General features: G+C 52.5%; 1 protein-coding gene across 3 annotated transcripts in view; it reads left to right on the top strand.

Annotated features, from left to right (window-relative positions):
* Window positions 1-24,759, top strand: part of MED14 (mediator complex subunit 14) — a 1,095,522-nt gene that overhangs the window by 836,686 nt on the left and 234,077 nt on the right. For all 3 annotated transcript variants that reach the window (XM_086934128.1, XM_086934129.1, XM_086934130.1), the window contains exon 23: window positions 20,185-20,296. In XM_086934128.1, the coding sequence (XP_086790254.1) occupies window positions 20,185-20,296 (112 nt within the window). The remainder of the gene's footprint in view (window positions 1-20,184; window positions 20,297-24,759) is intronic.

Here is a 24,759-nt window from a genome sequence, read left to right on the forward strand (position 1 = left end):
ACGGGGCCGGAGTAATAATAATAATAGTAAAATTTCACCCCACATCTTTGTACTAGGGTGAATGTAAGACATTGTTCTGCATTCTGTCCATCAACTGTGTTTTTTGCAATTTTCACCCCGAGTGGGCTGGGTATGCTCAGACGTGAGTCCCAGGCTCTCCACATCACTGGAGTCAAGCTATCCAGGCTGAAGAAGGCTGATAGCCAGAAACCGGTCCTTGGATGCTTGATTCCGGTCTAGGAAAGACATGGCTTGGTAGTTCGGGCTGGACTGTTCCCATGAGGCACAGGGTCAAGGCTGATTTGCATATAGCCAGTGTCTGACCTAGGGTGGTGTGGAGTGCAAAAAAACGATGGATTTAGGCCCAGATCTTTGTACTGGGGTGAATGTAAGACCATGTTCTGCATTCTGTCCATCAACTGTGTTTTATGCAATTTAAAGCGCTTGGTTACGCCATCTCGGCGTGTCCCCGCGCTAGGTGAGAGGAAGAAGACAGGAACGCCAGCAAGCTGACTATCGCTATACCATGAACAGGTGGGTTTTTAGCAGCTTTCTGAACTTGGTTTCCGAGCATTCTAGCCTCAGCTGGAGCAGCAGTTTATTCCAACTCTGAGCAGCTAGAAACCGGAAGGAACGGCCACCCATTCTGGCTTTTTTTATCTTGGGGATTACCAGCTGTCCCCTCCCGCTGGATCTAAGAGATCTGCTGGGAACATAGTTGGTGACCAGGTCTCTTAGGTACGCCGGTCCCTTGCCATTGACAATGCGGTGGCAGATGACAAACATTTTAAACAGCACTCTTTGTTTAACAGGGAGCCAATGCAATGTATCAAGCACCTTTTTTGACGCCGCCCTCCTAGGCTGCATAAGCCCCAACGAGTGGCAGCATTCTGTAGCACCTGTAGTCTCCCAAGACCCTTCGCAGTGGCTCCCAAATAGAGCACGTTCCCATAATCAAGACGAGACGTGATTAATGCATGAATCAGCGTCTTCCTAGCCTCTAGTGGGAGCAGGTCCAGTGTTTTTCATAGTTTTGTTAGTATGCCAAAACATTTGCCCACAACTCGATGAATGTGGCCATCGTACGATAGAGTTGGATTCACCCAAATCCCCAGGTTTTTCGCCTCAAGGCTCGGGTGGGGGGTCAGACCCAGACTCGGAGGCCACCACTCCGACGTCCAGCTCGAGTTGTTGCCTCCCACCACCACCACCTCCGTCTTGCTACCATTCAATTTCAGGAAGTTCGTATTCATCCAGGAGGCAAGCTCCTGCATGCAAGCTCTGAAATTGGAGGCCGCAAGACTAGGCTCCTGGGATAGGGAGATCAGTAGCTGGGTGTCATCAGCATACGAGACCACCTCTACTCCGAAGCCCTGAACAAACACCGCCAGAGGAGACATGTACAAATTGAACAGGGCGGGGCTAAGGGCAGATCCCTGAGGAACCCCCTGTTCCAATTTGGAATCCTCAGAGTAATGGACATCCTGCCTGACCTGGAAACTACGACCGATTAGAAAAGATTTAAGCCATTTCAGCGCCTCTCCTGTGACGCCGCCCTTATTTAGACACTGTAGAAGGATGTAGTGTGTCACAGTGTCAAAAGCGGCACTTACGTCTAGCATAATCAATGCCATGGTGTGTCCTGCATCAGCCCCTTGTCTAAGGGTTTCCGTAGCATGAAGTAGTACCGTCTATGTCGAAAGTCCCGCCCGGAAACAAGATTGGGACAGGTGGAGGAGAGAGGCGGCGTCCACATGGGGCCGTAAGTTGTACATTAACCAACTTCTCCGCCACCTTGGCCAAATAGGGCAAGAGGGAGATAGGACACACATTTTCCAATATGTCTAGGCTGACATTTGTTTTTTTTCCCAATGGTGAGGACAATAGCACGTTTTCAGCAATCCGGCACCATATGCTGTGTAAACGAAGATTCTAGCATGTGCCTGATGTACGGTTAAAGGGCATCCAAACTATCGCTCATCACTTTAGGCGGAGCAGGGTCTCTAAGGGAGCCAGATCTTACACTCCGACAGATGCTCTTTACGGACTCAGGAGGGGGGGGGGGGAGGGGGGAGGGAGACAAATTCAGTCGATCTCAGCCCTGGACTCTTATCCAGCACCAGTTCTTCAAAATCAACCTTACTAACTGTGTTCCCCAAGAAAGATGAATAGATTTTCTCCACCTTAGCCGAAAAGTACTCTGCTATCCGATTGCATCCTGCAACCGACCCCACTATAGCCAGGGAAGAAATTTCTTTAAAAATTTAAAAAAGTTGTTTGGTAGAGTTCTCGGCCACTACAATTCTATCCTTATAGTGTGTGGCTTTCGCTCGTCTAATCATGTGTTGATAACTCCTTTGCTCCTGCCGATTTAACAGTCTGTCCTGAGACTTGAAGCCATTTCTCCACCTCCTCTCGGGGTGTTTACATGCCGCCTTGGCCACCTGCAGGGCGGGATCAAACCAGGGAGCTGTTTTACGCCCTCTATCCCTGACTGTATTTGGAAGTAGGGGTTCCACCCTATTAAGGGCACCATTTATGCGCCTTTCCAGATTTTCACACGCAGTCTTAATGTCGGACCCTCCCGGTGAGCCACCCCCAGCCAGTTCACTGTTAAAATTATCCTGGTCAAAATGTTTCCACTTTCTACGCAGGTTACCACTCGACTTGCCCCCTTGGCAGACCAGCGTAGAAAGGGAGATTGAAAACTTGACCAGAAAATGGGTGGACCAGGGGACAGGGAGAGGGGACATCACCTCCACTTCCTCCCAACTGGCAAACACCGGGTCAAGTAAGTGCCCTAGCTGATGTGTGGGACAACAAGATTTTAAGTCCAACTGAAGAGACTGTAGGTCCTGACGCATATCGACTTCTATAAATGTAGGTTCAAATCCCCTAAAACTAGGATTTTGCGTTGTCTTATAACTAGATGGGCAATATTATCCAGTAAACTGGTTCTGAAGCGTGTAGAGGACCCGGGTGGCCTGTATATCAAAATCCCAGCAACTGTGGAATTAGAGTTAATCTTTATTGTAAACAGGCCCGCCTCGCTGTCACATATAGAGATAGACTCCATCGTGCACTCCATGGGAGATCTAGAAACAATTGCAATCCCACCCCCTCTGCCTTCTGCTCTATCAATTCTAACCATGGAATACCCAGGTGGGAGTGCCTCTATGATATCCGGATCAGAGTCATCTCCCAGCCAAGTTTCCGTAAGGAAGAACAGGTCAAGTTTAGAATCAGCAAGCAGATCCAAGATTTCATTTTTATGTTTGCTCAAGGATCTACAATTGAGTAGGCCTCCTGAGAGAGATCCTCCTCCCTCCTTCTGAGTACTCCCTCGGTTCCACAGATAAGAGCATTGCTGACACCCGCTAACTTGCATGGCTGACATCCTGTGCCTGCAGGCAGGGTGCAACCGCGGGCATAGGTTTATCAAATCATCTCTACCGTAATGAATTGTAGCCTCAAATTGGCCAGGGGTAGTGGCCCCGGCCCGCGCCCGGACGGGCGCAGACGGGCTGACCTTTGGCTTACCTTCAGCGCGACTGCAGCACGCGTCCGCTGCGCGTCCGTTTAAATATTCCCTTTTTATCCCTGCAACCTGCCGAGGGTCTGGCGACTGGAGCGCTAACCGTCCCCCAGCTGGAAGTGCCTGTCTCTAGACCTTCCACACCCTCCGCACAACGGTGATCTCACCGCGTCGGACCAGGGTGGGAAGGAGAAAGAATAGAGACCAGGCTGCTACTCCCACCAGTTGCGGGACCCCTCTCCGGTAAGTGCCTGGCTGCAGTACCGCTTAAAAAAACACACAGCGTGCCCCAATAGAAAACAATTTTATTTTGAAAGGTACTGTGCCTATAATCACAACAGCAGCACTCCACCGCCACGATATTTACAGCAGAATAGCACTCAGCTCAGTAGTAGCGGCCCTGCCACTGCCAGCTCACCAAATTAATTTACTCCGGCATCCCAACAACATCTTTTGACTCTCACCATTTCCTAATGTGTGGAGAGGCCCCGTTTATCTGTGTATTTGTATTTTTATATTTTTGTATTTGTACATCTGATCGCTCATAAGCGAATCCGGTAAGACAAGTCTTTTTTCTGTGTCTTTTACATTATCCGGTTTAACGCGGTTACGTGATCTGCTGGCATCTAGCTGCTGCAGCCACAGGCGCTGGTGATGCGCTGTTGCCGTACTTAAATAGTCCCAATCTGCTGCGCTCGCTCTCTCACTGATGCGAGTGTGTGAGATGCTGCCAACTGCCACATCCGTGGTAAGTTTGTAACGTGAGGTTTCCCGCCTTTTTTTGTAATTGTTGTATTTTTGCCGTTGTACACGTTGTGATACTGAGCAGCCCCCCTCCCCTTCTCTCTCATGCCCAGATTCAAACACGGAGCGGGCCAGTTTTACAGCGATTTATTCTAGGATTTACTCTAGTATCTACTCACGAGGTCCTTTGAGTACACAGACCTCCAGGTAATTATTTCAAGTGCGGTTCTCTTGTCCTGCCATCCGCTGTCACTAAGAGATGAAATAATTTCACACAAGAGGTTATTGTTATAATTTGATTGGCGTACCATAATTGATTGGACGCGTTATCGGGTTGAGCTGTTTTTGAGTGTGTAGGCAGCCGTTTCTTTCTTTCTCTCCTATGCACGGGCACAAACATTACCTTGTATATATTTTTACTGAAGTGATGTCGCTACTGTGGGTGTTTTTTACCTCGTATTGGATCATCTTCGGTTCAAACAGTGATTCATTGCTACAGTTAGTGACAAATGAGTCGGACTCGCATTTTCACCGTTTGGTGAGCTTATTGTAACGTCCTCTGTTCTGTGATAGCTTATGCTTTTTTAACCCGTCTGGGTAATACTGATGTTTTTGTTTATTGCACGTTATAATGCACATGGCAATACTGCTTGAGGGACTGATGAAAGCCCATTGCTGAAATTCACCTTATTTTAACAGGCTGTTTCTCTCTTTGATGACCGGAGCCCAAGGGCCCATTAACTTCCCCTTCTCCACGTTGCCACATTATTGACAGTGGGGCTTCCGGTAATTACTTGATCCATTTCACTAATGAATTCCTTATAGGTGTCTGTTCCTCAGCTCACCTTGATGTTTTTAATTATAGGTGTCCTTCCCCGGCCCCCACCCCTTTGTTCACCACCTCTCCAGTCCTGATGAAGACCCCGCAGTAAGGTGCAAGTGAACCTACACCTACATCGGTCGAAATGTCGACTTACTCCTTTTGCTTGCCCTACCCAAGTTCAACAGAACATTTTCGACTGTTTTAACCATTGGGATAGGAATATATATGTATAGAAGTGTGTATTGGCGATACCAGTATGCCCATGTGCTGTCAACTTGCTAAATGTACCAATGTGACCACATGTGACTTCAGTCTATTTTCTTTTACACTACCCTGATCCTCACCAAGCATTTTGCCTTCTTGTTAACATATCTTGGAATACACCAATCATGGTAATGACTTTCTTGTGGCAGGGTATTCACAGGAGCACCATAGCGTCCAGTAGATATTAAACTCAGTTCGCAGAATGCCTTGTCACAACATGTTCTTGATTGTAAGGGTTAGAAAAATGAATCCTATTAATTTAAATTAATGGTGGTGCGCACCAGCTGATGGAATAGATCTCTGTATCAAGGGTCGAAGTTGATATTATTCAAGACTCATTCTGGATAATGGGTTAGTTAACTGCAAGCACCCTCAGGAGCTGAGAGGATGTTAGTTATTCAAAGGATGATTTAGGCACCAAAAGGATTCACTGTTGATGTTTATTCAGATGTTTTAGAAGCAAGTTGAATCTCAATGGAGGTGAGGTGCGTCGAGCAAGGTCATTCACTCAATTTGACACTAATATGAAAACCCTCTCAAAGATCTATATATCTGAATTAGACTATTAGTTATGGATTCCTCACCTTAGAATTGCCCCCAGACGTCAGACTGAATCCAGAGAATTGTTTCTTCCGCAGTACCCCTGCGCGTCAGAAGGTGGCATCGGTTGACTCCGCGTTTTTCATTGGCATTGTGATCGCCGGAATGACGTCACGGTATCTACTCCGCTCCTGCGCACTGACGTCAGTTTTTTCTTTTTCAGAGCCAGCCAGCGCATATCCGGAGAGAGCAGTGCCTCGAGTCATATTTTGACCCACTTTTTGCGACTTTTTGTTGACATCTTTTTGAGTCGTCCAACTCCTGGTGCACAGGAATGTCCTCGCGACAGACCGGCTCCAAGCCTTGCGGCTACTGCCACAAGCTGATGTTGGTTACAGACCCCCCAGCTCGTGTGCCTCTGGTGTCTGGAACGCGACCACGACCCGAAGTCGTGCTCCGACTGCCTTGCCGTGGCCCGAAGTCTTTCCGGGAGCAGTCCCGAAAGCATTGGGAGGCCCGGCAGTCGCCTCCGCACAGATCAAGTTCCCAGTCGAGAGGGAGGTCGCGGGACCGGTTGCGGAGCCTTCTGTGAGAAGTTGGCCTGATATATAATGTTCACTATTCTAGTGAGCACTCTGTATCAGTCCAAACAACCCTTATTGATGATTGGTTGTAAGTCAACCTTATAGACCAGCTATCCTAGTAGCATGGATACGAGCAGTCTTCGGGCTAAACTCTAGAGGGCGTGTTAAGCCAGCTGTTATACCATCACTTATATCCCTTGAACACCAAGTGAAAGGACACCACACAAGTGTTATGAAAATAAACAGTGTATTTATTTAGATCACAGCAACCCTGTACTCTTTATGAGGACAGGGTACTAAGCACACAACAATACTCTTACGAAAATACTTTAAGTTGCACAATTTACACAAATGCCCGAGGGGCACGAAAAACCATATACTACAAAAGTGGAATGCGAAATTACTAGCAGGTAAGTACTGGACTAATAGGCTTTGGAATCACTAGGACTGGACTACTGAACCTTCAGATTACTAGCAGGAGGCCTAGGGGACTCGGGTGCAGAGTGTGCACTCTCACGCGGGATGCGGGACAAAGTCTATGGATGCTAGAAATTGCAAAGTTAGTGATATCGGACGAATCCGACTAGTTAAACTGAAAACGAAAAAGGATCTGGACCCTTGGATAGTGAGGCTATGCTGGGGCACCGAAATGCCGAAGTTACCTAGCCCAGGGGCTACGGCTGCATAGGTCTGGAAAGACGTCGGGAATCCTCGTTGCAGTCTATGGAGCCTGAAAGAAGAAGTTGCTGGCAGGCGACCAGTGATGAAGTTCGGATGGATCCAAGCCTGGATCGAAGATGGAAGACACCTGTAAGCAGAGGGGACCAAGTTCTGAATCACTAGCCAGTGATTAGATGGGCACCAGGATGACACCGGATGGAGTCACCTCGACCAGGTGAGTGGGCGACGCTGGGCTCTGCAGTCTCACGGACCAGGAGGCGTTGTCGGCGACCAGGATGGAGGTGCGAGCTGTCCCACGATGGTTGCTGCTCTCGACGTCGCTGGACCAAGGATTGGGGCAACAAGTCTTGGCAAATTCAAGTCACGCGGTGGACTCAAAATGGCGTCTGGAGTGGACCAGGAGGGTCCGGGGTGCTCCTCTTTTGGAAGGGAGCAAGGGCCAGTCTGGAGCAACCAGACCAGCGGAGTTGAAGTCGTCGTTCGTCGTCGGGAAGGCCACAAGCCAGCGGGCTAGTAGCCAGACAACGCGGTGAGCAGCAAACAGGCAGAAGGGCCCCACGCAGATCTCGTGGAGGCTGGGAGGCTGAACTTCGGTGCTGGAGCTGTTCAGGGTTGGGGCTTCTCGGACCCCAAAGCACTCACTCGAGGATCCCTCGGCGGTCGTGCTGGGCAAGAGTCGTGCAGTCTTGAAGATGGCCGGTCCCTCGAGGTCTCGTCGCACCCACGGATCTCAGCTGAGCTGATGATGTGGGTAGAGGTCAGAGGTGCCAGGGAAGCCGGGTCTTGTCGTGCTGGTCAGTCGGATTCCGGAGGAAGGACGTGCAGCAAACCGCAGTGTTCTTGGATGGTGCCTGCGGGTGCAGGGTGACTACTCCTTAGTCACAAGGGAGAAATCTTGAGAAGAAGTCGAGAGTTCCTTTCGTAGAAAGTAGTTTCAGGATTCAAAGATGATCTAATTTGGAAGGGGTCCGCTCCTATCTTTATACTAGGAAAAGGGGCTGTCACGCGACTAGGTCCTGCCCATGGGTGGGACCAGGAAGGGGGGTGGTTACACCCCTCTCCCATGCCGGACTTTCCCCAGGCCAGGGGCTGGTGTGCCCCTGGAACTGGTTCTAGCCGGCAGATGCATAGTGAGCACTGGGGTGCCACTTGCAGTCACCTTCCTCTAAAGCCCTGCCTACCCAGGATACACAAAACCCTGTCTGGGATGGTGCTAGCCCCGCCCCTGACAGGAAACCCTTTGTCCAAGCTCCCCTAGCTGGAAGGACTCCCAGCTGCAGGGGGTCAGACTTGTGTCTGTGGTGGCAGCATCCATTTTGTGATGCTGAGGCTCGAGTTAACTTTAACCGGGGTTCACAGTTACATACATGTCGTGTCCCTCTAGAAGGGTGGAATGCTAACCCCGTCGCCAGAATTGGCGAGGGGTTAGTATTCCAATTCGTATGACACCTTACTCGACATGTTTTGATAAAGCGATACCAGAGATAGCATATAACCGCGAGGATTATAATGCACTTAAGAGTATATGGTATGCGTTATCATGGAACAGCTATTAGGACTTGGTTCCGCAAGCTGCAAACGGGCTCAGCTCATGCCAGAGCACCATCTCACACGATTCCAAGCACTCTGCCTTCAGGATTGTCAAGGCCTGCCATCGGAGTGACTGATAGGAATCTCTGTGTCCATTTTAGGGTTAGATATAGGTATACTATATCTAAAGCAAAGGGTGATTACACCACCTTGCCCCAGCTGTCGTGCAGCCAGTTGTGTCAGATTTAGATGGCCAGCCAGGGGTGGCATAATACATGCTGCAGCCCCTGGTAGGCCCTGGGTACACCTATGCCCTGAGTTACAGGGTCTGATAAGGTGGCCCAGTACCAATTGGATAATGCACCTAAGGTACACGTGTCAATTTAGTGAGAGAACAGCAAGGCTGTGGGTCTGATTAGCAGGCCCACAGCCAGAGAAGTCGTAAACCAGTGAAGCAAAAAGCAAAAATCTGGGGTGATCATAGGATTGCAGACCCTACTCTCCTACACCTTCACCATCACTCTTCGCCGAAGTCTTCATCTTCGGTTAAGTCAAAGCACAAAAAGAAGGCGAAGAAGCATTGTCGCTCTTTGCGATCTCCCCGTCCGAAGCAACGCAGGATGCGAATAGTAGTCGCTGGCTCCGCCCGCGGAGTCTGTTGGGTCGGCTCCGAGCCTCCCTCTTTTTCCGGGAGCCGGAGAGACCCCAGCCCAACTTCGTAGCTATTACGAAGCCCTCCATACCATCTTTGGGCAGCCTGACTTCGGGTCCCGCGGACTCAGCTGGGGGTTCTAGGCCGTCCATGCCTGCGGCTTCAGCTCTCGCTCTGCCGGGCCCCCAGTGTTCCAGGCCTGGATCTGGGTCGGCACTGGTCGACCTTATGACCCCTCCGACAGTGCTGATCCCATTGGCGACACCTCCGCCCCCTCCGACACCGGTTGTGTCCCCAAATTACATCGACCCCTCAGCCTCCCCCTTGACGTGGACACAGAGCCGGACCAACGTCGGGACCAGCAACAACTGGTACTTTTGAACCCCTGTTCTCCCCTGGTGTTCCCTAGCGCCCTGAGTGGCAACCAGAGGAGGGTGAGGAGGACTGGGAGGGGTATGTGGACCCTCTGGCAGACCAGTTAGAAGAACCGGACTGGAGAGAGGAGTTGGGTGAGGCCAGTTGTCTGGATACCTCTCCAGACCATGGCATGCTATCTCCCCCTACCATGGCTACGGAGGAGGGTGCATCATACACAGTGATGTTGCGTAAGGCGGCTGAGGCCTTAAACCTTGAGCTTCCTACGGTGGTGGTCAGGACTAACCCCCTGACCGAGATGCTTCAACCGACAGTGGCCTCTTCGGAGCCCCTGCTGCCGTTCAATGAGTCCCTCGAGGACATCCTTTTGGGCACTTGGTCTAAGCCCAACACAGGGGCTCCTGTGGATAGGATAATTGCCCAACGCCACCACTTGTCCCAGGCGACTTTATTTTCCTCTCCCAACACCCCACCCCTGAGAGCTTGGTGGTTCAAGCCTCTACTTCCAACGGCACATTCCCTACCGCTCCGCCTGATAGGGAATCGAAGAAGCTGGACCATCTTGGGAAGAAAAATGTTTTCTTTCTCCAGCTTGGGACTACGGTCAGTGAACATCGCATGTCTCTGGGGCCGTTACTCCCATTCTGTATGGCACACGTCGCGCAGGTGCTGCCACAGTGCTCGAAGGAGGCCCGGGCCATGCTCTTCCGGTGCAGTTACCGAAGACACTGACGCAGGGAAGTTTACCATACAATGATGACTCGACACCGCTGACTCTCTGTGCAGGGCGATTTCAATGTCAGTAGCCCTGAGACTCCATGCCTGGCTGAGGTCCACTGGCTTTTCGGGTGATGTCCAAGTGACACTTTTGGACATGCCTTTTTATAGCCGTTGCTTGTTTGGCAACAAAGCAGACAATGTGCTCGAGCGCATCTGAAAGAGACATGTTAGTGATAGATGCCTTACCTTAGAATATCCCCAGGCGTCAGACTGGATACGGAAACTATGCTTAGCAGTACCCTTGCGCGTCGGTAGGCGTCGTCTGCGGCTCCGCGTCCGTCGTGGGCGCCGTGATGACGTCGTCTGAGTACTTAGACGCCGCCTCTGCGTGCTGACGTCAGATCTTCTTTTTTCCGCGCCAGCCAGCGCAGATCTGGAAAGAGCAGTTCCCTAGTCACTTTTTGACTAAGTTTTGGTGATCTTTTGATCCATTTCGAAGTCTGTACTACTCCGATGGTGCCTGTAGGGATGCCCGGATTCAAGCATTGCGACGAGTGCGACCGTACCATGTCGGTCACGGATCCCCACCGCCTGTGCCTGACGTGTTTGGGCGTCGACCATGACGACGAGGCCTGCCCCGACTGTCGGGCCCTTTCGAGGAAGGCCAGGGGGGAGCGGTCCCGCAGGCGACTCGAACTCCGGCAGTCGGCCCCGCGCCGTGTGAGGTCCCGGTCCCACGGGAGGTCTCGGGACAGGTCTCGGGGACGGAGCTGTCACAGCTCTGGGAGTCGGCACCACTCCTCCGGGTCCAAGTCGTCAGGTAAGAAGCATAAGAAGTCGAAGAGACACCACCACCACCCCCCCCCCCCCCCCCCCCCCCACCCCACCCCCACACCCCCACCACCCCCCGACGCTCGCGCGATGCGGCCGGGGGTTCGGGTGACACCGCCCACGCGGCTCCTCGGAGTTGCGGGCGCCGCGTTCGGCCCCACACCCTCCGGTCCCAGGGCTGAACGCGACGCCGGAGGAGATTGAGCGTTTCCTCATGGCCATGAGGTCCCTTTCTCCTCCGACGGCTTCCGCGGCGCCTTCGGGCCCAGTGAACCCGTCTGGGGCCCCTAGTGGGTCGGGGGCTTTGACCCCGACGCCGTCGGGTGCTTCGGCCCCGACGCCGCCTTCGGGCCCGGCGCCGCAGGGCCCCACGATCCCGACACCGCCGGTGCCCTCGGGCCCGGCGCCGCAGGGTACAGCGGCCCCGGCGCCTTCGGGCCCGGCGCCGCTGGACCCTCCTCGGGCGATGGATCGTCACTGGTGGACCTTACGACCCCCCCCGGCGTCGGTCTGTGTGGTGTCCCCTCCGGCGCCGTCCTCGGGCGGCGCCGTCCCCGATGCCTCCTTTCATTCGGTTCCGACGTCCGGACGACGCCTATCGGCGCCGATCCCGACGCCGTTTGGAGATTTTAGCTTCTACGAACCGACTTCATATAATTACGACCCTGAGTCTCAGGAGATGAGGGATGAGGAGGATTGGGAGGGGTCTGAGGACCCTCTGGCCAGGGAGTGCCAGTCTAACATGGACTGGGCAGGAGACCTTGGGGAGGCCAGTGGCCTGGACACCTCTCCAGACACTGGATTTGTCTCTCCTCCTACCGTGGCTTTGGTGGAGGGAGCTACCTATGGTGTGGTGTTGACGAGGGCTGCCAAGGCCTTGGGCCTTGAGCTCCCCGTCGCGGTCGTGAGGACTAACCTCCTCACTGAGGCCCTTGGAGCCTCTGCTGCCGTTTAATGAGGCCTTGACGGACGTTCTTTTGGGCACTTGGTCCAGGCCCGCTACGGGTTCGCCCGTAGATAGGAACGTGGCCAGACGCCACCGCCCGGCTCCGGGCGACCCATGTTTCCTGTCCTCCCACCCCACCCTGAGAGTCTGGTCATCCAGGCCTCGAATTCCCAGACCGCATTCCCGACGGCCCCGCCGGACAGGGAATCCAAGAGGTACGAGAACTATGGCAAGAAAATATTCTCGTCCCTTAGTTTGGGACTGCGGTCTTCCAACACCGCATGCCTCTTGGGCCGCTGCACCCACTCTCTGTGGGAGACGGTGGCGGAAGTGCTGCCAGAGTTTCAGTTGGAGGTACGGGCCAAACTCGGCCAAGCCCTTGTGGAGGGCCGGTGTAGGAGAGTAGGGTCGGCAATCCTATGATCACCCAGATTTTTTGCTTTTGTTTCACTGGTTTACGACTTTCTCTGGCTGTGGGCCTGCCAATCAGACCCACAGCCTGGCTGTTCTCTCTCTAAATTACGAGATGTGCCCTAGGTGCATTTACCAATTGGTACTGGGCCACCTTATCAGACCCTGTAACCCAGGGCATAGGTGTACCCAGGGCCGCCAGGGGCTGCAGCATGTATTATGCCACCCCTGGCTGGCCTCCTAAATCTGACACAACTGGCTGCATGACAGCTGGGGCGAAGTCGTGTAATCACCCTTTGCTTTAGGTATAGTAGCTCTATATCTAACCATACAATGGACACCCGAGTTCCTATCAGTCACTCCTATGGCAGGCCTTAACAATCCTGAAGGCAGAGTGCGTGGGCTCGTGTGAGCTAGGTTCCGGCCCGAGCCGAGCCCGGTTGCAGCTTGCGGAATCAAGATCCAATGGCTGTTCCATGATAACGCGTACCATATCGGTAACTCCGGTGTCGCGTTATCAAGGCATGTCGAGTAAGGTGTCATACGAATCGGGATGCTGCCCTCTCACCAACTCTGGCGATGAGGTTAGCATTCCACCCTTCTAGAGGGACACGACATGCACGTAACTGTGAACCCCGGTTAAAGTTAACTGAAGCCTCAGCTCCACAAAATGGATGCTGCCACCACAGACACGAGTCTGACCTCCTGCTGCTGGGAGTCCTTCCAGCGAGGAGCGCTTGGACAAAGGGTTTCCTGTCGAGGGCGGTGTTCGCACCGTCCCAGACAGGGTTTGTGTATTCTGGGTAGGTAGGGCTTTGGCGAGAAGGTGACTGCGGAGTGGCACCCCGGTGCTCACTACGCATCTGCCGGTTAGAACCAGTTCCAGGGGCGACAGCCCTGGCCTGGGGAAAGCCCGGCAGGGGGAGAGGGGCGTAACTACCCCCCTTCCTGGTCCCACCCTTAGGGCAGGACCTAGTCATGTACCCACCCCTTTCTTTAGGATAAAGACCGGAGCGGGGACCCTTCCAAATTAGATCATCTTTGAATCAAGAACTACTTTCTACGAAAGGACCTTCAAGACTCTTCTCAAGATTTCTCCCTTGTGGCTAAGGAGTAGTCACCCTGCATCAGCGGGCACCATCTAAGAACTCTGCGGTTTGCTGTAAGTCCTTCCTCAAGGAATCCGACGGCCCAGCTCGACGAGAACCGGCTTCCCTGGCACCTCTGACCTCTACCCACGTCATCAGCTCAGCTGTGATCTGTGGGTGCGACGAGACCTCGAGGGACCGGCCATCATCAGAACCTGCACGCTCTTAAAAACCAGCACGACCATCGAGGTAACTCTCTGGTGAGTGCTCTGGGGTCCGAGAAGCCCCGACCCTGAGCCGCTCCAGCACCGAAGTGCAGTCTCCCAGCATCTCCACGATCTGCGTGGGGCCCTTCTGCTCGCTGCTCAGCACGTTGTCTGGTCACTAGCCGTTGGCTCGTGTCCTTCTGTGACGACATCCGAGAATCAACACTGCCGGTCTGGTTGCTCCAGACTGGCCCTTGCTTCCATCTTTTCGAGAAGCACCCCGGACCCTCCTGGTCCACTCCAGACGCCGACAGCGACATCCGTCGTGGGACAGCTCGCACCTCCACCGTGGTCGCCGACAACGCCTCCTGGTCCGAGAGACTGCAGAGCCTAGCGTCGCCCACTCACCTGGTCGAGGTGACGGCCAACCGGTGCCTTCCTGGTACCCTCTGACTACTGGCTAGTAGTACGAACTTGGTCCCCTCTGCTTTCAGGTTTCATCAATCTCCGATCCAGGCTTGGATCCCTACGAACTATTCAACACTGGTCGCCGGCCAGCAACTCCTTTTCTTCCGGCTCCTGGCTCGTCAGCGAAGACCCCGACGCCTGTAAGACTTGTGCAGCCGCAGCCCTCGTGGCTAGGTAATTCGGCATTTCGGTGCCTGCATAGCCTCCTTACTCTAGGGTCCCGAGTCCCTCGCTTCCGACTTGCCTTAACCTTTCCGTGTCCCCGGACACTTGTTTTAAACTGTGCACTTGAAGTATTTACTAAAGAGATTTGGTTTGTGCTAAGTACCCTGTCCTCATAAAGAGTACAGGGCTGTTGTGATTCTTAATAAATATACTGTTTATTTTCATAACACTTGTGTGGTGTCCTTTCACTGGGTGTTCAAGGGGTACATGTGTGGTAAACAGCTGGCTTAACACGCCCTCTCGAGTCTTTAGCCTTAGACTGCTCGTATCCACGCTACTAGGATAGCTGGTCTATAGGTTGACTTACAACCAAACACCATAAGGGTCGTTGGAACGATACATAGCGGTCGCTAGAATAGCGAACGTTGCATATCGGGCCAACTTCTCACAGCCGGGACGCAGCCAAGTATTCAATCAGGTGTGGACTGGATACAACTGACTCGCTGGGCAGAGCGATGGCTACGACGGTGGCGGTACGACGCCACGCCTGGCTGAGATCTGCCAATTTCTCGGCAGACGTCCAAAACACACTCATGGACATGCCGTTCGATGGCCGTCGCCTCTTTGGCGACAAGGCAGACCACGCGCTTGAGCGCTTTAAGGACTCCAGGGCTACGGCCAAGTCCTTGGGCCTCTCGGCCCCGCGCCAGCAATCTGGTGCCTTTCGCTCCTTTCGTGGCCACGGAAGGGGCGTCCCCACACGTGCCACCAGCCACTCGCCGCAAACTGTCGTCCAGCGCGGCGGCGGTCGGGGAAACAGGCGGAGTCAGTCCACACCTGCCCCCGCGGCATCCACCTCTAAACCCTCCTAGTCCAGGCTTTTCGGCCCATGTGACGCCAGTGGGAGGCAGGGTTCGCCATCACCACTCCCACTGGCGCACTGTCACTTCGGACAGGTGGGTGCTGCAGATCGTCCGGAGGGGCTACTCCCTCCCCTTCGAGACGACCCCTCAAGCCATGCCACTGCAACACCACCGCGTATCGGGGGATCACTTGCGGCTCCTGCAGGAGGAAGTTTCGGCCCTCTTGGCCAAGGGGGCCTTCGAGCGCGTTCCTGGGCCAGAAGAAGGGCGTGGTTGCTACTCCCACTACTTCCTGGTACCCAAGAAGGGCAAAGGGGGCCTACGCCCTATCTTGGATCTGAGGAACGTCAACGGCTTCCTCCGGAAGGAGAAGTTCAAAATGCTGACACTGGCTCAGGTCTTGGCTGCCCTAGACCCAGGAGACTGGATGGTAGCGTTGGACTTGCAAGACGCGTATTTCCACATCCCCGTCCTGCAGGCCCACCGGCGTTACCTGCGGTTCACGGTAGGCCACGAGCACTTTCAGTTTACCGTGCTCCCCTTCGGCCTTACCAGCGCCCCACGGGTGTTCACGAAGGTGATGGCGGTGGTCGCAGCTCATCTGCGCAGGTTAGGGGTGTCAGTCTTCCCCTACCTAGACGACTGGTTGTTGAAGGCGGGCTCGCCCCAAACAGTCGTCAGCCACCTCCAGACTACGGCGGATCTCCTGCACCAGCTGGGATTTTCCATCAATGTGCCGAAGTCACACCTGTGCCCCTCAGAAGCTCCTCTTCATCGGAGCGGTTCTCGACTCGGCACAGTTTCGGGTTTACCCGCCCGAACAGCGGGTTCGGGATATACAGGCTCTGATTCCGATCTTCGGGCCGTTATCCCGAGTTTCGGTCAGGTTGACGCTGCGGCTTCTGGGGCTGATGGCCTCCTGCATCCTTCTGGTGCATCACGCACGGTGGCGGATGCGGGCTCTGCAGTGGGACCTGAAGTTTCAGTGGGCCCAGCATCAGGGCAACCTGTCCGACCATGTCCTGATCTCGGAGGGCACTGCGAGACAGCTGCAGTGGTGGCTCACTGACCACGATTGGGTCAACGGCAGATCCCTCTCCCTTCCCCAACCGGAGTACGTAGTTGTGACGGACGCGTCCCTCCAGGGCTGGAGAGGCCACTTGGGAGAGGCGGAGATCAGAGGACTCTGGTCTCCGGCGGAGTCCCGGCTCCATATCAATCTGTTGGAGCTGCGGGCGATTCGTCTGGCACTGAAGGCATTCCTCCCGTCTGTCCGAGGGAGTGCAGTGCAAGTGTTCACGGACAACACCACCGCCATGTGGTACTGCAACAAACAGGGCAGAGTGGGGTCGTAAACCCTCTGCTAGGAGGCTCTGCGTCTCTGGCAATGGCTGGAACATCAGGGCGTGACTCTGGTGGTTCAACACCTGGCCGGTTCTCTGAACGCCAGGGCGGACGAACTCAGCCGTCGGTGCTCGATGGATCACGAATGGCGTCTGAACTCGGACGTGGCGCAAGGCCTCTTTCTGCGATGGGGAGAGCCTTGGTTAGATCTATTCGCCACCGAAGAGAACGCGCAATGTCATCAGTTCTGGGCGTTGGAATTTCCAAGGCGGCACTCGCTCGGAGACACTTTTCGTCGCGAGTGGAGCTGCGGTCTGTTGTACGCCTTTCCGCCTATACCACTTCTGCCAAGAGTGCTGAAGAAGATCAAGCGCGACCGGGCACAAGTAATCCTAGTGGCTCCGGACTGGGCACGAAGGTACTGGTATCCCGAGCTACTCAGTATGTCAGTCGATCCCCCGTCTCGTCTGCCTCTTCAGGAGGACATTCTGTCGCAGCAGCAGGGGACGGTCCTCCACCCGAACTTGTCCAGTCTCCACCTCCATGCTTGGAGATTGAGCGGCGACAGTTGAGGCCATTTGACTTGCCTCCTGAAGTTTGCAACATCATTCTGGCAGCCAGGCGTCCCTCCACAAAGACGGTATACGCCTGCAGGTGGAACAGATTTGTGGCATTGTGCACAGCAAAGGCTGTGTATCCCCTCAATGCCCCTCTCTCTGAGGTTCTCCTCTTTCTTCTCTCTCTTGCCCAGCAGGGCTCTGCTCTGGGCACTGTCAAGGGCTATCTTTCGGCTCTTTCAGCCTTTCTGAGGCTGCCTGACCAACCTTCTTTGTTCAAGTTCCTTATCGTTAATCGATTCCTGAAGGGCATCACTCATACCTTTCCTCCTGTTCCCTTCGTGATGCCTCAGTGGGACTTGAACCTGGTTCTAACGTTTCTGATGTGCGCTCCCTTTGAGCCACTTCACAACTGTCCTCTTCGCCTTCTTTCTTTGAAGACTGCCTTCCTGGTATCCATCACCTCTGCCAGGAGAGTGAGTGAGCTCCAGGCTCTGTCTTGTAAGCCTCCTTTCCTTTCAGTCCATCCGGACAAGGTTGTATTACGGACAAGGCCCTCCTTCCTTCCCAAGGTAGTCACGGCCTTCCACAATGGGCAATCCATCACGTTGCCCACCTTCTTTCCGCCTGCGCACCCTTCGAGAGAGAAGGAGCGGCTCCACCGTCTGGACCCAAAACATGTGCTCCCATTTTATCTGAATCGCACACAACAGTTCCGGGTGGATGATCAACTCTTTGTTGGGTACGCGGGCGCTAAGAAAGGGAAAGCGGTGCACAAGCGGACCATTTCCCGATGGATTATCTTGTGCATCCAGGCGTGTTACTCCTTGGCTAAGAAGGAATCCCCTGTTGGGCTGAGGGCTCATTCCACTCGTGCCACGGCCACTACTACTGCCTTGGGCTGAGGTGTGCCCTTGCAGGACATTTGCCAGGCAGCTACGTGGGCCTCGCTGCACACGTTTGCCAGACACTATTGCCTGGACAGTCAAGTCCGGAGGGACGGCTACTTTGGCCGTTCCGTCCTCCAGGACTTTCTGGTGTGATTATTGGTTCGCAGACCCACCACCACGGGGATGGTATTACTGGGGTATCTATTCTAAGGTAAGGAATCTATCACTAACGTGTCTCTTTCAGATGCACAAGTTACTACTTGTGTAACGATATATCTGTAAGAGACATTAGTTAGTGATAGATTCCTTACCGACCCACCCATCCTCCCCGTTCTCCCAACCGATATCTAGGGTTAAGGTCATCCCCTTTCAGGGCCCTAGTTTCTTGGCACCAGTGTTGGTTTTTGTCATGGCTCTGCGCTTCTGGCGCGGAAAAGCTGTGGTTAAGAACTGACGTCAGCACGCGGAGGCGGCGTCTAAGTACTCAGACGACGTCATCACGGCGCCCATGACACCGACGACGGACGCAGAGCAGCAGGCGACGCCTACCGACACGCAAGGGTACTGCTACGCAAAGGTTTCCGGATCCAGTCTGACGCCTGGGGATATTCTAAGGTAAGGAATCTATCACTAACTAATGTCTCTTACAGATATACCGTTACACAAGTAGTAACTTGTGCTTTAAGGACCCCAGGTTTAAGGCGAGGTCCTTGTGCCTCGCTTTTACCTCTCGCCCCACGCAGTCTGCTTTTTGACCCTTTTGTGACTACAGAAGGGGAGCCCCGCCATGTTCCGTCCAGAGCCACAGGCCTGCGCAAGCTATCCAGCCTCTGCACGTCCAGGGACGTCGGACTCACTGTCGTGGGTCTGGGGGCCAGTGGGCGGGCCTGTCCACCAGCACCCCCTCTGCAGCAGCCTCCAAGCTCTCTGGTTCGACCTCTCAGGGCCACCATTCGCCAGTGGGCAGCAGGATTCTCCATCACCTCCCCCACTGGCTCAATATCAAGTCGGACAGGTGGGGTTTTGCAGATAGTCCGAAGGGGCTACTCCCTTCCCGTCAAGACTACCCCTCCATCCATGCCACCTCAATTCCATCCCATGTCGGCGGATCACTTGGTCCTTCACAACTAGGAAGTTACAGCTCTCTTGGCCAAGGGAGCCATCGAGCGAGTTCCTGCCCCTGAAGTAGGTTGTGGTTGTTATACCCACTACTTTCTGGTGCCCAAGAAGAACAATGGCCTGTGTCCTATCTTGGATCCCAGGAACTTCTACCGCTTCCTCCAGAAGGAGAAGTTCAAAATGTTGACATTGGCTCAGGTCCTGTCTGCCCTCGACCCCGGAGACTGGATGGTAGCGTTGGACTTGCAGGACACTTATTTTCACATTCCCGTCCTGCCAGCCCACTGGCGCTACCTACGGTTCACAGTAGGCCACGAGCACTTTCAGTTCACTGTGCTCCCCCTTGACCTTACCAGCGTGCCTCGGGTGTTCACGAAGGTGATGGCGGTGGTCGCAGCTCATCTACGCAAATCAGGGGTTCCAGTCTTCCCTTATCTGGATGACTAGCTGTTGAAGGCGGGCTCGCCCCAGGCTTTCATATCCCACCTCCAGACTACAGCAGACTACAGAGATTTCTGAATTTAAAAACTCAACTATGTCAGTTAAACACAACTGTCCTATGGTATTGCACTGTTTTTTTCCCCAGACATTTTAGGGATATTGTTGTTTTATGTCTTCTAATGTGTAGTCGAGCTTGTTTCACACCAGTGGTTTGTTATAATTTGGATCTTTCAGTACTGTTTTATGTCCATGACATTAATTCATTAAAACAGCAGCATGTAGGTGTGTTCTAAATGCATAAATAACTATTGTGGTAACTTATCTATACTCTGCATGCAATTTACAAGGGTAAATAAGGTGCACATTTAGAAATGTTGTTTTATTAATACAGCCTTTTTACATTTTAGCCTTTTGGCAAGCAGGCAGGAACATCAGCAGCATATCCTCTAACTTCTCCACCGGCTTCCTATCACAATACAGTGACCCCATCTCCATCCATGATGATCACACAATCACCAGGTGAGGAGTGTCTATGTGTTCTGGATTTACCTACTGTAAAGCTTTTGTGAGCAAACATAAAAATAATGTTGTGGTGACATCAGGATATTTCTTCCTTTCCAATCGACAGAGGCCCCTGCTCCCTAGGGACCCCTTTATATATGATTGAAAGAGAGTGGAGCTTACTAAAGACCATCTGAGAGTTTTCACCTTATACTTTGCTCCCCTCCCCAGCTGCTCACACTGTTCTAATAGGTTGTGTATCCAGCGTTTTGTATTATTTACTTATTTTAATGTTATACCTTTTATTGTTTTTTGCATAGCGCCCGTGTGTCGTTGAATTTGGCCCACATTTTTTCCGCTGACCTCATCCATTGATCTGAAATGGGCCCTTCTTTACCTTCATCCAGCCATCGATCAAAACTACAAAGTCCCAAAATTAAAATGTTAATAAGCATTAACTGTAGTTGGGATTTGGAATTTTGTATGTACAGAACTTGCAGCTTTCACATCAAACATGCTTCTCTCTGATCATGTGTCTCAAGTATCTAGTTTCATGGGAGTGGGGCGTGTAATCTAAGTGGTGAATTTAGTCTCCATTTCCTTCCTGTTCTTCCCAGACCACCATTAATTTTAGACATTTGGTGGGGCTTTGTCATTTTGACTCTTGAGCAATGAGAAGAAGTTTAAACATCAATGTATTTGCCTTGAACTTCTACACATAATTTGAACGATACTGACTTGTGGAAGCACAGTTCGGTTGTGTCTGAATTCTCTATCTAGAGATTAGTGAACTTTTATTTTTTTCTGTGTTATTGAGTAATCTATTTGAGCTGGATGTGTACTGCCCTCAGTTCTCCTGGGATGGATCTTTGTAATTGATCCCAGTAAGTTCTGATGCACTTTTCTAGTCTCGTTTGGTGATGAGCTCAGATGTCTATCTTTGCAAATGAACATAATAGCGGATATAAATTCATATAAACCCATTTGAAATTATTTAAAATACTAAAATATTTGAAGACCTGGTTCCATGTAAAATAGTATATTGAAAATCATTTTTGTTTAGTTTAGATTTATTTCTGTATCATGTTTTGGCCCTCTATTTGATAAATGAGTTACTCGTTCAAAAAAAGTGCTTTGTATTCAGCAACTTGTCACTTGTTAAGTTTTGGCTGTGCTTGATGTAATTCATTTGCAAGTAATTTCTTCTTTTTAAAAGTTTAGATTAGCATTACAAATTATAAAATTATATTAAAAGAGGAGGATAAGGGAGCCGTAATAGATAAAAAGTCCATAAAATTGAAGACACTAAGAATACATGATCGGGGGCGTGGCTAGCAGCCGAACAAGATGGCCGCAGTCTAACCGAGCTCCATGACGGACGTTGCCTTCCCACATTAATCCGCTAAAATATCCTGTAAATAAACTGTGTTGCTTAAGGGATTCCTGTGCGGCAGTGTTCGCGACGCTGAATGAGCTGATCCTGACCCCTGTAACTCAAAGGACCGCCCAGATCTGACGGAGGGAAGAACGTGGCCTGGGAGACACGCTTAAGCCGGGACCTCGAGTGCCGGCAACCCCCGAGCGTGAGAAGGCCTGCGCTGAGCAAAGATCGGGAGCGGATGCCGGCGCGCGTTCAAACCCTGGTGAGCGAGACGCCCTACACCCTCAAAACGCGGCGCGCTGATCGTATGCAACAACGTCCGTGATGGAGGGGAGTAAACCCATTGGACTGCGGCGTCACACAAGTGAGTGGCGCAGGAGTGTAACGCGAAGGGCCGCAGGCACCCATTGGAACTACCGACGTGCCTGGGCCGCTGAGGCGGCAGGAGCGGGCTCAGAAGACTGCAAGGCGCCGGAGGTGGGGATACAAGCACGAGCAACACGGGGGGGGACACAGACTGAACTCAGACCACCAGTGAGGGCAAACACAGCCAGAAGACCGGCGAAGGGGAAAAGCAGAGTGTTTGTGCCAGCACTCCACACGGACCCTTCTATAAGTCACGGTGCCAGACAAGCGGTCTGGGGCCAGCTCAACAAACCACACGCCCCTCTGCCTCCCATTAGCAGACCGTAGTGATAGAAGGTACTGGGGCACAGACATCAGCTCCCACACACAACGCTGCCCTAAGTGCAGGTAACACCAGGAGGCCACGTGTGCAGTCTTCCCACACAGAGGGCAACAGAGAACACTGCGCAGGAGCATAAAACCTACCATATAAGGGGAGCATGATGGGAGGCAGAGGCCCCAGGACACAGCAGACCCCCAGGCTAGACAGGTATGCCTATACAAGGGACTCCTCAGAGCCCCCTAGAGTGGACGCAACGCAAGCTACCACCCGGATGGCAGACAAACCAGATGTCCCTGAGGAAGTGACCCTCCAGGATGTGATGGTGGCCCATGATGCAGTCCTCGATGGGCTCAATCTCTACAGACATTTCCTTATTACGGGCGGACTTCGCAAAAATGTCAGACAGGCTAGTTAACGTGGAAAAGACCACGGCAGGGCTGTCCACGGATACGGCAACATTGCAGCAACAAGTGCAAAGACTGGAGGCGGACAGCAAAATGATAAAGGCTAAGCTGGACAACCAGGAAGGCTGCTCCCGGTGTAACAACATGCGCCTAGTTGGTGTACCGGAAAAAGGCAGGTGGACCAGCCCTGGATCCCTTCTTATAAGACTTGATCAAAAACCAGCTGGAGCCATGATGGCTGTCCAATTATTTTTTGGTGGAGAGGGCGCAACGCGTACCGGGGGGCAGACCACGCCCGGGGCACCTCCAAGGCCAATTTTGGCGCGCATCTTCAACTTTCTGGACCGCGGCGCCATCTTACAGGCAACACACATAGCCCCGCCGATAAAAATCGACAACTCCGAAATTAGTAAAAAATTAACTGCGTACCAGAAAACTGAAATACTCAATGCTTTTTCCGGCGAAGCTGCAAGTTGAATCTGAAGGGAAGACATGGTTCTTCGAGACACCAGCGGCGGCGCAGGACTAGCTGGAGGGATGGTGTTCGGCCAAGGGATCCAAGACTCCGAAGAATTCGGAAAGAGCCAGCTGAGGAGGGTCGATGGAAGCCAAGAAAGACGACACACTGATTCAAAATTGGGACTCAGGACATCTACAACGCAAAGAGCACGAAGACTGAAGTCGACGGACTGAGACATTGAATCCGTATTGCTAACAAGGGACTGTTGTCTGGAACCGGAACTAGAAGTGGATCACTGCCCGCTACTAGACCGGGACTAAGAACTTTGATTGGAAAAGAACACTGAACGGGCACATGGGCCCCAGCAGGTAGGATCTAGCGGACTATATGCAATACTGTACCAATAGACTTTTCTGATGGGAGGATCTTGATGTGATCACGGAAAGACTCACCCCGTGTGAGATGAGATGAGTTAGAGATTTCAAGCACTCTGCTCAGTTGGGTTGGCAGGCAGTTCTAGAACCGCCGGGCAGGGAGGCAGGGTGGGGAAGGTTAAGGTTGGGGGAAACATGAGAATTGACAGGTTTTTGGGTTTTTTTTAAAAAATCTTTTTATTAAGACAACAAGCTCCAAAACAGTTGCACACTGCACAGCAGCTGATAATAAGTGGACATACAGAAGGCAGAGTCATGCATAGAATCATCTCGAACATTTTGACCTGCATTCTAAGACTAGGATACATACACAATACTAGCCAGTTTCAGAAACAGATTGGGTATCCATCAAATCCCCCCTATACATTCTCCAAGCTGCCCATATTTTCTCCCACTTCTTGGGACACCCTCTACTTTTAGATATCACTTTTTCAGCCCTTTGGCACCAATCTAGATCTTTTCCCCAATCTTCCACTGTTGGCAAGAAATTACTCCCCCATAGTCTCAATATGTTTATTTTGGCGACCAAGCTCGCTAATGCCAGCCAGACCTTATCCCACTTAGGCCAAGCGATGTCACTCGTCACTCCTAAAAATGTGCTATTGGGCCTCCAATGGGACCTCAGCGCCAACCACTTCAGACATTATGTCCGCCAGCCGGGACCAGTACGCACGGATCCTAGCGCAGTCCCACAAAATGTGGAAGAAGGTGCCCACCTCTCCACAACCCCTCAGACAAAACTGTGAGTCAACATAACCTATACGGTATTGTGTTGTGGGCGGGGTGTAGGAGCGGTGCAGGATGCGCAGCTGAACAAGCCTAAACCGGGCACGAATCGCCACCTCCCGGGGACTCTGTAGGGCCTCCCTCCAATCATCTTCCTCCAACAACCCAACCTCGGACTCCCATTTTTCACTCAAAGGCCCCAAGGGATCAGCCAGGTTATTGACTAGCTTTTTGTACGTGAGGGAAATGGCTCTATCTATCATCGGATCCAGCAATAATCTATCTTCCAATGGGGCATAGTCTGGTAACTGTTCCCCGTGGTGTAGATGTTGATAGATGGCATGTCAAAGCTGCTGGTAGTGAAGGAACTCCCTTTCCCCATTTGGAA

This window comes from Lissotriton vulgaris, chromosome 8, assembly GCF_964263255.1.
Source record: "Lissotriton vulgaris chromosome 8, aLisVul1.2, whole genome shotgun sequence".
Lineage (NCBI taxonomy): Eukaryota > Metazoa > Chordata > Amphibia > Caudata > Salamandridae > Lissotriton > Lissotriton vulgaris.